Source organism: Aureobasidium pullulans (genome assembly GCF_000721785.1).
Source record: "Aureobasidium pullulans EXF-150 unplaced genomic scaffold scaffold_31, whole genome shotgun sequence".
In the NCBI taxonomy this organism is placed as follows: domain Eukaryota; kingdom Fungi; phylum Ascomycota; class Dothideomycetes; order Dothideales; family Saccotheciaceae; genus Aureobasidium; species Aureobasidium pullulans.
In genome coordinates this window covers 15960-28021 of record NW_021941051.1, presented here as the reverse complement: position 1 = coordinate 28021, position 12062 = coordinate 15960, and the positions used below count along the sequence as shown (strand labels likewise).

Here is a 12062-nt window from a genome sequence, read left to right as displayed (position 1 = left end):
CAGCACGGCTTCCGATGCGTCATGCCGACTTACACCGACGCCGCTGCAACACAACAAAGACGGCCTTGTTTCTGCTTTTGATCGTGTTTTTCCTACTCTCACTGATGAGCGATGTTGTTGAAAGGAAACAATTGCAAGTGAGACGCTTTGCAAGGGCTCTCATTCACGGAGTTCATCAGCATTATGTGAGTGATTCACAGCAGGCGCCGAGTGTCACGCGCCCAGACAGCCTGCTCGCTCCTGCTTCGCCCATTTTGGCTTGCAGCCCAATGCACCGACTTCTTCATCTTCACTCATGCAACAAGACACACGTTCCGTGCGTGCATACATTTGACACCGTGACACGCCAATCGTGGTCGATCATACTGCACGACATCACGTCTAAAGTCCAAACAACAGTCTTCGGCGGCAAATCATCACTACTAGTCTTCGTACTTTGTACACTAATTCTTTTGTGGTCTGTTTCGGCTATCTTACACAACATGAACGGATCCGTCAGCCTGCCGACCGAATCCAGCTGAGATCCTTCCTTGTGCATCTACACCTAGCAGAAAGCTTGAATACCAGTAATCGCACGACCAAGGATGAGAGCTGCATGACTGTTAGCATTGTGCGACCGCGAAGTGTCTTTTAAACTTACCATGAATATCACTCTGGCCCTCATAGGTCTGAGTGACAAACAGGTTTGCTACATGTCTTCCGATGTGATACTCGTCACTGACAGCGTTTCCGCCAAAGACTTCTTGCAGCCTAGAATGTTATCAGCATTCGCTCTCGACAATACACGACTTACTTAAACTTACACTCGTGCGTTTACCAATGCTCTGTCGCAGTTCTGTCTCTTGATCATTGAAATCATCTCAGGGGCAGCCTTGCCTTCGTCCTTCAGGCGGCCGACTTGCAATGCTGCCAGAATGCCGTACGCTGCGTCTGTGGTTGCATCGGAAAGCTTCTTCTGTACCAGTTGGTATTTGGCGATTGGGTTGTTCTTGAATTGCTTTCTCTCCAAAGCATACTGTCTCGTCCTTGCGATGCAATCTTCGAGAGCGCCCATCGTGCCCCACGCGATACCATAGCGGGCACCGTTGAGACAGCTGAAAGGTCCTCTCAATCCCTCTATATCAGGGAACATGTTTGCTTCCGGTACAGGGCACTCATCCAACTGAATCATACCGGTGAGAGATGCTCTTAGACCATTCTTGTGCTTCAGTGCAGGTGTCTCCAGGGTTCCTGGAGGACACTCTGATCTCTCAACCAGGAAGCCACGGATCTTGCCTGTTTCCTGCAGCTTTGCCCAAACGAGCATGAGATCTGAAATTGGCGAGTTGGTGATCCAGGTCTTTGCGCCACTCAGGCTGAAGTAGCCCTTCTTGGTTGGGTGAGGCTTAGCGACAGTCTCCATGCTTCCAGGATCACTACCGTGGTTTGGCTCTGTCAAGCCGAAGCAGCCAAGCATCTTTCCCTTTGCCAATTGAGGCAAGAACTTGTCTTTCTGCTCCTGCGAACCAAACTCGTCGATACCGCCCATGACCAGAGAGGACTGTACAGACATTCCGGAGCGGTAACCGGAGTCGACTCTCTCAACAGCGCGAGTGATGAGACCTGATGCGACTGAGGAGACACCAGCACATCCGTAACCTTCAATCGTGGCACCCAGTAGTCCTAGTTCTCCCATCTCTTCAAGAATCTTTCTGTCGTAGTCTTCATTTCTGTATGCGTCTAGTTGAGTCAGCCATCGCTCTGTACTGTGGTCGAACGTGGATACTTACCTAGCACACGAGGAAGCATGCGCTCTTGACAGTAAGACTCGGCAGTCTCTGAGATAGCCAACTCTTCCTCGGTGAACATGTTGCTAGCATTGAGAGGATCCTTCCAATCGAAGGCTACTGGGGCGTGTGCATAGCGACGAGCAACTGAGGCGGCAGGGCCTCTTGAGCCAAGTTGTCTGGCTGTCTGACGGGCGACGGATTTGAACATTGTGGAGGGAGATGAGTAAGGAGAGGAGTAAGGAGAGGAGTGTGGAGTAAATCAGTCAGAGGAAGGAGACAATTGACTATATAACTACACAAGTATGCAAGAGAACAGCGGCAAAGGAGATGCGTGTTGTATCGGAAAGTCGGCTAGGCCCCGCTGTATGTAGGTTCGAGATGCCGAGGCTGGAAGTTGACGGCCGACATCAATGACTATCATAATATTGAGTTTCATACATGAGATATGCACACAGAATGCTAGGTAGGCGATTTGCGACTGAGACCAGGCGACTCTCAAGCCATGGTTCTGGAGTAGGAAAGCACATGCGATGTACGATAGATTGCTGTCGTTCCGATCGGGAATTGATTGAATGATGTCACGAGTTGGACCTTCCCAAACGCGGGTGCGCGTCAGGCAGCCTCGCGACTTTCTGCTTCTGACTGCCCGCCGAAGCCATCTAATCGTTGATCAGACCTCGATAGTTTTTGTTACAACCCATCCTGTCCTTCATTGAATCCAAGAATCCGCCGAGATGGGTATCAAACGTGAGTACACCCAAACAGCTCGCCGCAACAAATTTCTGAGCTGACCTTAATCTTGCGCAGACCTATACCAAGTCATCGACGAGCACTGTCCAGATGCCGTCAAAACCGGTGAAATCAAGAACCAATTCGGTCGCAAGGTCGCCATTGATGCTTCCATGTCGCTGTACTCATTCCTCATCGCCGTTCGCTCCGAGGGTCAACAATTGATGAACGAATCTGGAGAAACAACTTCACATCTCATGGGCATGTTCTACCGCACTCTTCGCATGGTCGACAACGGTATCAAGCCGCTCTACGTCTTTGACGGTGCACCACCGAAGCTCAAGTCGGGAGAACTCGCCAAACGTTTCCAGCGCAAGACGGAAGCTGAAGAGGCTCACGAAGAAGCCAAAGAGACGGGTACCGCTGAGGATATGGAGAAGTTCAGTCGCCGCACTGTTCGTGTCACCAGAGAGCACAACGCCGAAGCTCAGAGACTGCTCAAGCTGATGGGTATCCCCTACATCATCGCTCCCACTGAGGCCGAAGCTCAGTGTGCAGCCCTGGCTCGTGCCGGCAAAGTCTATGCTGCCGCCAGTGAGGACATGGATACTCTGACCTTCGCCGCCCCTGTGCTCCTCCGTAAGCTCACCTTCAGTGAGCAGCGTAAGGAACCTATTCAGGAGATTCATCTGGACAAGGTCCTGGAAGGCCTGGACATGACCATGGACCAGGTAAGTTGATGCTGACATACTCTTCATGTCCCCTGCTGACGATCCCACCAGTTCATCGACATGTGCATCTTGCTCGGCTGCGATTACGTCGACCCTGTCAAGGGCATCGGCCCGAAGGTCGCCTACACCATGATCAAGGAACACGGAAGCCTCGAAGCTGTCGTCGGCATGCTGGAGAACAACAAGAAATACACAATCCCGGAAGACTGGCCTTGGGCCGAAGCCAAGATCCTCTTCAAGGAACCCGATGTTCGCAAGGCCGATGACCCTGAGTGCAACTTCGAGTGGAAGGCCCCAGATATCGATGGCCTGGTGAAGTTCCTCGTCGAGGAAAAGGGCTTCAGTGAGGACAGAGTCAAGAACGGAGCTGCCCGTCTCACCAAGAGTCTCAAGAGTGCACAGCAGAGCAGACTCGAGGGCTTCTTCAAGCCAGTCGCCAAAACCGCGGAAGAGCAGGCAAGCTTGAAACGCAAGAACGAGGCAAAGTTCGAGGAAAAGAAGAAGAAGCAGAAGCAGGCAGCCAAGGAGAAGAAGGAGGCCAAGGCCAAGCCCAGAGGTACTGCTTAGGAGAGTTCGATCGACATACATTACGGATGCAAGGATGGGAGTTTTTGATGGCGTTTGCTCATATGGGAATACCCGCCAGGAGGACCAAGTATACGATTTGTTGTTGTCGGCGTTTCAGGAGCGAATGGCTCGGATGGTATCAGCCATGGCATAAAAGGCTTCTTACAATTGCTTGCATGAATACTACGATAGCTATATGCTTCTTTCAAACCCTTCTTTCTTGTGACATGTTCCCCTTCTGTGTTCAAACAGTATGACATACTCTCCGTGTACCAAAATCTGTCACTTATGCCACCTCCCGTGGCCACGCCTGGAGTCTTCTGGTCTGTAAAATGCACATTGTTTTTCGAGATCGATATAGTCGCCCATAGAGAGGCGCTGAATACTATGGTCTTAGTGAGGCTTACTCCTAACACTGCTAGAGTTGTGTGTTTCTACAGTTTTATGCTTGACCAAACGTATAGCACATGGGGATCATCAAGTGACTCCAAGAAGTCCACAGAAATGCACAAACTTTTCAGAGCACATTCCTAGCCCATGATATTTCGCCTTGCTGGATGATATATCGATCGTGAAAGTATTGTACAGGTTTGCGACTGCTTCGACGACCCGATTTTGACATTTTGACTTGCTTGTGGGGGTGACCCTGTCTGTCTACCAAACCATCTGACATGGAGCAGAAAGATCAAGTAGAATGACCGTGTCGAACCAGCGCCGATGAAATGTACAATATCAACTCACTCGGCAAAGTTTTGCACATACAACCCAAGAAGACAAATTTAAACAACAAAAAAAAAACACATTCTTATAAAAATCGTAAATGGAGATGTGCAAAAACTATGCATTACTAAACGACCTCTGTTTCGTGTCTCTCTCTCTTCCCCCCTTGTCACAAGACAATCTTTCTATTGCTTATAACAGTATTTGTCGAAACAGGCGGTGCAAGCCTGAGGCAAAGCAGAGCCAGTTTTCTTCATAACCGCACATCCCAAACAAGTCGCCCACCCATCCTCTCCATTCTGCGTAGCGATGGCATTTCCATTCGCGATAATACCAGCCGTCTGTTGCTCAGAAGTCTGTATAATCACGGTATCGATATTGGAAGCATATGTGTAATTGTTATTCGGCAGATACACAATCGTCGCTGTTTCCGCAGTGTCGCAGCCGAAGAAAACGGCATGTTTGTTCAACCCTTGAGCGACAAAAGAGTCCAAAGAGGGGATAAAAGGCATACGGGATAGGCCTTGGAGTTGCGCTTGTTGGTATGCGGTTACGATGGCTGTGCCGGAGGGGAAATCATCGGCGGTGTCGGCGCCATTGTCGGCGGCGATGATGACATCGACGTTTCTTTCCGGTTGGATGAGTGGCCAGAATGGCATTGCGGAATCTCCTTCTCCGCCGTCTACGATCTGGATCTCCGTTTGAGCATTCGTGAGCGTGGAGGCAGGGTACTTGTAGAAAGGGTTAGGGTAGGGAGCGTATAGATCTCTGGTGACCGGGCTGTGGGCGTTGAGGATGATGGCTTGGAGGGTTTGAGCGAGTGATTGTGTGTTGTTTTTTGCGGGGAGGGCGGTGCAGTAGTTGTTGAAGAGGGCGGAGGAGGTGCCTGCTACGTAACCGATGTTGTCGTAGTTCTTGATGCATTTGCCTGATACGGTGGGGGCTCCGTTTGTGAGTCTGGACCCGAGGTAGGCGGTTTGGGTGAATGCGTTCACATCGGAGTCCCAAGAGCCGAACTCGTGGGGAGTCTGTAGGATACGGAGTTAGAGGGTCGTTTGGATAGTTCACCATAGAAGAGATCTTACGAATTCGTATTGTGTTCCGTTTTCACGAGGAATGCATAATCCTTCAAAGGTGTTCACACCTCTGGCGGTGATGATGGGGTAAGGAACAGCGTGATTGGTGAAGTTGGAAGATGAAGCCACGCTGGAAAAGGTCTTGGAGACGGCACCATCGGTCAGAATATCTTGAGAGTTGGTGCTTAGCAGCTGGTAGGAGAGCAGTCTGCCGTAAACGTCGATAAGAGTGGGCTGGAAGCCAGCCTTGGCCTTGTCTACGATATCTTTGACCTAGATTGATTGTTAGGCGAAAGACAAAGGCTCAATAAAGACATGAATGCAACATACAATCTCAGCATATGCAACGGCGGAAAGAAGACGTGCTGGAACGAGAAGCGAATCGGCAAAAGATTCAGACCACAGGTTGTCTCTCAAATAAGAGACGGTGGGCCAGTTCAGTCCAGTCCAAGATGTGCTGAACCATGCACCACCGGAAAGAGACGTCTCGTAAGTCATGGCCTGATAAAGACCACTGGTAGATAGAGAAGAGTCACGAGAATCCAGACCTTGAATAAGACCGGCACCAGAAAGCAGAGCACGGTAACCACCTCCGCTCAGGACCAAACCGACAGTAGGGAGGTCAGTAGTGGCGAAAGAAGAGTCGGTCTTCTGCAACCAAGCAGCAAGAGCGGCATCAGCTTTGGGTTTGCGGGCTGCGATGTATGCAGCTTCCGACGAGCCGAGACCATTGGCAGTACGGACAAGAGGAGTGCTGGGGCAGCTTGCGGAGACTGGAGCATAGGGAGTGGAAGCTCTAGGTTCAATGGCAGCAGCAGAGACCTGGCTAGCGAAACCCAGCAGGGAGAGCTGCAGAATTGCAGCGTAAGGGGCCATAACGATAGACAGGAAGAGATGTAGGAAGGGACTGGAGAAGACAAGAGACGAGAGAGCGAGGACCTACATTACATACTACCGGACGATGGTTCATATATTTACCTCAAGGGCAGGGCATGGCAAGCACAGACAAGGAATGTAGAGAGGGTTCCGGTAGGTGGTGCGTAAGCGAGCACCTGTCGGCAGTCTTCGAGAAGAACGGTAGAACCAAATAAGATGATATCCAGCGGACGGGAGTTCTTATCCGGCGCATGCCAAGCACGAGCATATATTATTGTACTGCTCCAATTCTCTCAACTACAGCTGTAGAAAGACATAGAGTTTCTCCATGAAATGGAAAGTATCGGATGAGAGCCAATCTTGTCACTCTTTTGGAAGATACTGTTCACGTGTTCAAGATCTTCACATGTTTCTTACGGCCGGAGTCTTGACGGTCCGATGTTGAAGTGGCATTTGCTGGATAAGAAGTCCTCGTAGATTTAGTGTCATATGGTGAACAGACCTGCTCGGTTATGTAGATCCAACGGGCGTGTGCAGAAGTGCGAAATCGATAAATGGGATTCCAGAGAATACATCGGTCGCGTAAGTTGAAGCGGTAGGTCAGGACCAGTAAGAACAGGCCGGCAAGAGGGAATGAGATTAGATGTGGGAGCACGGTCGAGGATAAGGATAAAATATAGTGAAATCTGGACCTCGGTGTTAATGTGAAGGAACCAAAGTTTGAGACATTAATCGCGTGGGACGGGTAAGCCGGGATGCCGGCAACGTCGACCTTGAGTGTAAACGACCTTCCAGACGGTGATTGAAGAGATGGTGGATAGAAAAAGGCATGTCAAGAGCGAAGTAAGAGCTGACAGAGGTCGATAAGTAGTTGTCCAAGATCAAGCGACTTCCAAGACACAGTGAAACAGGCAGACATGATCAGCAAGGTTGTTGGCGGCGGGCCGGAATATTTAAATAGGCATACGAACCCCACGTCTAGCGTCGTCGGCAGGTTGGACAAGAATTACAAGATTGAGGAAGAGCACTTTTGAACATGACGGATCGCGCGAGTGAAGGAGGACGCGAGTTGGACCTGGAAAAGGAGTTGTCGTGCTCTGTGAGTTTTACGACCATGTGTCGGCACATGTGGTCACTGGTCAGAGACTAACGGTGGCTCCAGATCTGCACCGACGTACTCTACCGGCCTCTGACGTTGCTCGACTGCTTGCATACCTTTTGCGGAAGCTGTTTGAAAGAATGGTTCGCATGGCAGTCCTCGTCGAGAGGGCACATATACTCTTGCCCAGCATGCCGAGCTGCTGTACGCGACACACGACCGAATGCGACCCTCACCACCCTGCTCGAAATGTTCCTGCACGCCCACCCTGATAAAGGCAAGACGGCCCAGGAAAAGCTGGACATGGACAAGACATACAAGCCTGGAGACAATGTGATACCACCTGTAGACCTCGGTCAGGTATCAGATGAGGACGATGAAGAGGATCAACAGATGCTGGCCCAGGCCCGTGAGCTGAGCCTGGACGACGTCGGTCTTGGTACTCGCTCTACCCAGCGTCCTCGCCAGACGCATACTCGCCCTATAAACCGACATGCCGAGTCACCACGGTCAAGCCAGACCGACGGCTTGTCACACCAGTCCAGTATACGCTCTTTACTCAGTCAGTCGGACGTCGACTTGGGCGACATGGAAGATGAAATCATGCGTCACATCATCGACCATGGTCTCCTGGACGGAATGGATCTCAACAATCTGACTCCGGACCAGGAAGACGCCATCACAGACTCCATCGCCCAAGCCTACCGCTCTCGACGTCGTCAAGACCGTCGCGATCGTGATCGTGATCGTATTCGTGACCGTGACCGTGACCGTGAACCTTCTGCTGCTCACCATTCTCCGCTTTCCTCAACTCATAGACACTCTCCATCGACCTCTACCCACCGTCGAACCACATCGACTACCACAACTCGCAACCCTCACCTTCTGCCTTCTGCACAGACTCATCCTTCATCAGCAAGACGTCGCGCTGCCTCGGCCAATCTCACGCCCCGACTCAACACCGCTTCTGATCGCCATCAACGCCTAAATCCTGACTCCTCCTCACGTCCTTCGAACCACAGCTCTCCCGCATTGCCGTTGCCGACTCGAGAAGAACCATCATCAGGCATACCTTCTCCATCAATCACTTGCTCGAGATGTGAGAAGCCTGATATACAACACTCGCTACACTATAATTGCGACAAGTGCTTGGAAGGTAGCTTCAACCTATGTCTTGAATGCTATCATGCAGGAAAAGGCTGTCTCAACTGGTATGGCTTTGGCCGCACTGCTTTCGTTCGCTATCGACCTCAAGCTGGTCCAGGCTCCGAGCATGTGCATCTGGACCCTCCTCACGTTTTGTCGGCCAGAAAGCACGTCCAAAGCACTGCGATTCTGGAGCAAGGCTTGTTCTGTGACGGCTGTCAAGCGTTCGCCAATGCGTGCTATTGGCATTGCAACACATGCAACGACGGTGCTTGGGGCTTCTGCAATGCCTGTGTTCAGCAAGGCAAGCACTGTACTCATCCACTAGCCTCAGTCGCTCATGTATCCCAAGCACCATCCTCTTCTCATCGCCACACACCCTCAGACCTATACCCACCACCCCTGACATCCGCCACCTCTGCTTTCCACTTCGCCGTACCCTCCTCAGCCACATCCATTCTCCCCTACGTCCCCAATCCATCCTCATACACCTCAGTAACCCTATCATCCTATTGCGACATCTGTCACTACTCCATTCCACTCTCACACTCACGCTTTCACTGCAACACGTGCAACAAAGGAAACTACGACATTTGCACATCTTGCTACCATTCCCTCTGCAATACTGGGAAGATCTCCCGCGACAATGGACCATCAGGATGGAGGAGATGCTTGAAATCTCATCGTATGACCGTTATCGGCCATGAAGACAGAGAAGGCGGATCCCGTCGCCTCATCGTCCGCGATCTCGTCGGCGGCTGGGCCTTGAAGGAAGATCTCCCTACCCAATCCACCACTTCTACAACCACAACCAACCAATGGCGTTGGAAGGAAAACGATGGAACTTCCGTCGCTGTTTCTTCTGCGTCCACTCATCCCTCTAAACATCCCTCTTCTTCTCAACACTTCCCTCCAGATGGTGGAATAGGCTTCCGCGCCCAAGCCCTATGGTCATATATCCCTGGAATTGAAGCTACAGATGAATTGAGTTTTCCCAAACATGCGATCATCTCAGAAGTGGAAGATATCAATGGAGATTGGTACTGGGGTGTTTATTGTGGGAGAAAGGGACTGTTCCCGGGGAATTACGTTAGGGTTGTTTAGGTTGCTGGAGATATATCTGCTAGTAACTGGCAAACGTGCTGGAAGATGTGGAGCTAGTGAAGGTTTGGAGTCAGCGGGGTCTTGTGGTATAGACCTCATTTTGGGGATAGAGTGGGCAGCTTCCCCGGAATTAGTTGATATGCAAGATGGTCGTTGCAGAACTTGGAGTGCAGAATTTGGAGAAGTGGCAGTCGCAGTGGCAGTTTTACCGGAAGTCCTGGAATCTGGAGCCGTACGGTTGGTTGCGATGGGATGCCAGGAGAAGCAGATGCAATGCAAGATGGACGATGCAACGATGAATGAATCCCTCATCAAGACCACGTGATCTTTTCCGCTCTCAATTTCTTCCACCTTCTCTGCATACTGCATATGCACGATCCCCCCGTGCCCGATATTTCTCCATCGCAATTGCACATGCAATGCACATGCAGATGCATATATAACGATCATTAACTTCCACCCAGCATTTCCAGCATCTACCATCAATAGTTCTGTTTCCTATCACAATGCATGTGACAAGCAACGAAACCCCGTTACAAACTTTATCATTACTTCCAGAAGTTCGTGGGAGTTCGAAGATTCTGAGGTTTCTGGTCAACGTTTTTGTGGTCTCAGGTTCAAGACCGTTAGATGTATTGTCCAACGGTCCAGCTGGTCTGAATCCTCGCCAATCAGCAACATGAGGATTTTCCTGGGACAAACTACCGTTCAGAAAGGTACTATATTGTCTTTTGCCATTTCGCACTTGCTGTTCCCCTTGTGCCTGAATTTTAACTGGCTTTTACTGTTTCACGACTGTTTCTAGATATCCCGCAGCGAAGTCTTGTCTCTCGCGGGAGAGAGAACGTATATGCCTATTATTCTATTTCTTTTGCGATCACCAAGTATGTATGTTCTTTGCCTTTTTTACTGCTTGAAGTTTATTGACTCTTGCTATCTACCGATATTGTGAGACAAATTTTGTGCTGGCTGTGGCTGTGAAGGTGCACTTTCGAGTTTTGCGGAAACAGCGATGTCTGCAACACTATGGTCCTGACTCATACATGCCGAGCCAAATCACCTTACTAACCACCCGATACCTTACTAACACCGCTATCCCCTCTTTCGCTTTCCCAGTCCAGAACCAGCAGAATCAACAGCGGAAGTGAAAACAGCATAGCCTTGATATAAGATCCAGAATGGGATCCAGACCCAAAGCGTGTTGAAGAAGAAAAGGTATACCCATCTGATAATTGCGAAAAGAGGTTAGCTTTTTGGGTGATCGTGAGGAAGGCTGTTGTGGTAGGAAGCAGCAAGGTAGAGAGTGGGGAGTGAAGGTGTAAGGCAAGGTGAATATTGAGGATTTCCATGGAGAGAAGGTGATGGTGGAAAGGTAGGTCGTGCGAGAGATGTGATCGCACAGGATGAGGGGAAAGGATATGGTGTATGCAGATATTGAAGAAAAGATGAAAGACTTACTTGTACATCCAATTCGAAGTAACGAGATTAGGAGACCCACTTAACCATTCAGGAACAAAAGTCATGAATCCTATAAAACATCAGTGAACCAAGTCCCCAAGCACAACCCTGACCCTTCCACACAAGCAAAGCCCACAGCAGTTCTCGAGAAAAAGAAAACGAATGACATCAAGAATACTCACCACCATAAAGCTCACCAACAGCAAGCACACACATCCAAAACCACGCCCCACCCCACTTCCCCCTAACCATCTGCACACAACACCAAACCGCCAAAGGCCCCCCCACAAACACCGTCAACAATTCCAAACTCACCACCGTCAAATCAGTACCAGCCCATCTCGCATCAGCCTTGGCATATTCTCTCCAAAGTGCAGAATGCCATGATGACCCGTAGGCAGCGCCATAGTACCTGCCCGGCAGATTCAAGAAATGGACATGAGAAGGTAAAAGGGGGTCTGTGAGGAGGGTGGAGCCGTAGGAGAAGAAGCAGTTGTAGAGGAATGTGCCTTCGAGGATGAAGTGGATTAGAGCGTCAAAGGCGTGCCAGATGAAGAGGAAGCGGGTTTTAGAGGTTGCGTGGAGAGGCAGTGCATAGAGGGAGGTTATGTAGGCTGCGGCGAGGATCGCGAGGGTAGACAGCAATGATAGTACAGTTGTCTGATCAATGACCAGTCCGGTCGGAACTGGAGTTGAAGACATGATCGTGTGATGACGACTCGAGGGTTGCTTGAATTCCAGCACCGAAAGGAGGACTGAACATCTCAAGTCATGTCGTGCACACGCC

General features: G+C 50.4%; 6 protein-coding genes across 6 annotated transcripts; 3 read left to right on the top strand and 3 right to left on the bottom strand.

Moving 5' to 3' along the window:
- The first annotated feature begins 33 nt into the window (after positions 1-33).
- Positions 34-633, top strand: M438DRAFT_142815 (uncharacterized protein). Its single transcript, XM_029898912.1, has one exon. It carries the CDS (start codon positions 105-107, stop codon positions 519-521), a length of 417 nt encoding a protein of 138 aa, XP_029755761.1. The 5' UTR covers positions 34-104; the 3' UTR covers positions 522-633.
- M438DRAFT_349507 (glutaryl-CoA dehydrogenase-like protein) lies at positions 403-2184 on the bottom strand. Its single transcript, XM_029906411.1, has 4 exons — positions 1770-2184; positions 804-1719; positions 641-750; positions 403-591 (listed from the first exon to the last, which is right to left on the bottom strand). The coding sequence occupies exons 1-4, from the start codon at positions 1975-1977 to the stop codon at positions 545-547; spliced, it is 1281 nt and encodes a 426-aa protein (XP_029755760.1). The 5' UTR covers positions 1978-2184; the 3' UTR covers positions 403-544.
- Positions 2185-2262: 78 nt separating this feature from the next.
- Positions 2263-4007, top strand: M438DRAFT_327746 (PIN domain-like protein). The gene is made up of 3 exons (XM_029903182.1): positions 2263-2516; positions 2577-3229; positions 3281-4007. Exons 1-3 carry the CDS (start codon positions 2504-2506, stop codon positions 3794-3796), a joined length of 1182 nt encoding a protein of 393 aa, XP_029755759.1. The 5' UTR covers positions 2263-2503; the 3' UTR covers positions 3797-4007.
- A 577-nt stretch (positions 4008-4584) lies between these two features.
- On the bottom strand, positions 4585-6506 carry M438DRAFT_369280 (lysophospholipase). Its single transcript, XM_029908100.1, has 3 exons — positions 5923-6506; positions 5602-5865; positions 4585-5544 (listed from the first exon to the last, which is right to left on the bottom strand). Exons 1-3 carry the CDS (start codon positions 6466-6468, stop codon positions 4702-4704), a joined length of 1653 nt encoding a protein of 550 aa, XP_029755758.1. The 5' UTR covers positions 6469-6506; the 3' UTR covers positions 4585-4701.
- A 784-nt stretch (positions 6507-7290) lies between these two features.
- M438DRAFT_305811 (uncharacterized protein) lies at positions 7291-10222 on the top strand. Its single transcript, XM_029902239.1, has 2 exons — positions 7291-7567; positions 7631-10222. Exons 1-2 carry the CDS (start codon positions 7505-7507, stop codon positions 9815-9817), a joined length of 2250 nt encoding a protein of 749 aa, XP_029755757.1. The 5' UTR covers positions 7291-7504; the 3' UTR covers positions 9818-10222.
- Positions 10223-10716: 494 nt separating this feature from the next.
- On the bottom strand, positions 10717-11995 carry M438DRAFT_349502 (Emopamil-binding protein). Its single transcript, XM_029906410.1, has 3 exons — positions 11458-11995; positions 11276-11345; positions 10717-11042 (listed from the first exon to the last, which is right to left on the bottom strand). Exons 1-3 carry the CDS (start codon positions 11975-11977, stop codon positions 10910-10912), a joined length of 723 nt encoding a protein of 240 aa, XP_029755756.1. The 5' UTR covers positions 11978-11995; the 3' UTR covers positions 10717-10909.
- Between the last annotated feature and the right edge of the window lie 67 nt (positions 11996-12062).

Bases quoted from the DNA above. Each gene is read 5' to 3' on its own strand.
- M438DRAFT_142815 (XM_029898912.1), top strand. From the start codon at position 105: ATGAGCGATGTTGTTGAAAGGAAACAATTGCAAGTGAGACGCTTTGCA.
- M438DRAFT_349507 (XM_029906411.1), bottom strand. From the start codon at position 1,977: ATGTTCAAATCCGTCGCCCGTCAGACAGCCAGACAACTTGGCTCAAGA. The intron at 751-803 runs GTAAGTTTAAGT...ATAACATTCTAG, and splicing joins GCATTGGTAAACGCACGAGT to GCTGCAAGAAGTCTTTGGCG. The intron at 592-640 runs GTAAGTTTAAAA...ACAGTCATGCAG, and splicing joins GGGCCAGAGTGATATTCATG to CTCTCATCCTTGGTCGTGCG.
- M438DRAFT_327746 (XM_029903182.1), top strand. The intron at 3,230-3,280 runs GTAAGTTGATGC...CGATCCCACCAG, and splicing joins TGGACATGACCATGGACCAG to TTCATCGACATGTGCATCTT.
- M438DRAFT_369280 (XM_029908100.1), bottom strand. From the start codon at position 6,468: ATGGCCCCTTACGCTGCAATTCTGCAGCTCTCCCTGCTGGGTTTCGCT. The intron at 5,866-5,922 runs GTATGTTGCATT...CAATCAATCTAG, and splicing joins CCGTTGCATATGCTGAGATT to GTCAAAGATATCGTAGACAA. The intron at 5,545-5,601 runs GTAAGATCTCTT...CGTATCCTACAG, and splicing joins ACGGAACACAATACGAATTC to ACTCCCCACGAGTTCGGCTC.
- M438DRAFT_305811 (XM_029902239.1), top strand. From the start codon at position 7,505: ATGACGGATCGCGCGAGTGAAGGAGGACGCGAGTTGGACCTGGAAAAG. The intron at 7,568-7,630 runs GTGAGTTTTACG...CGGTGGCTCCAG, and splicing joins AAAAGGAGTTGTCGTGCTCT to ATCTGCACCGACGTACTCTA.
- M438DRAFT_349502 (XM_029906410.1), bottom strand. From the start codon at position 11,977: ATGTCTTCAACTCCAGTTCCGACCGGACTGGTCATTGATCAGACAACT. The intron at 11,346-11,457 runs GTGAGTATTCTT...GATGTTTTATAG, and splicing joins TGTTGGTGAGCTTTATGGTG to GATTCATGACTTTTGTTCCT. The intron at 11,043-11,275 runs GTAAGTCTTTCA...CGCAATTATCAG, and splicing joins ACTTCGAATTGGATGTACAA to ATGGGTATACCTTTTCTTCT.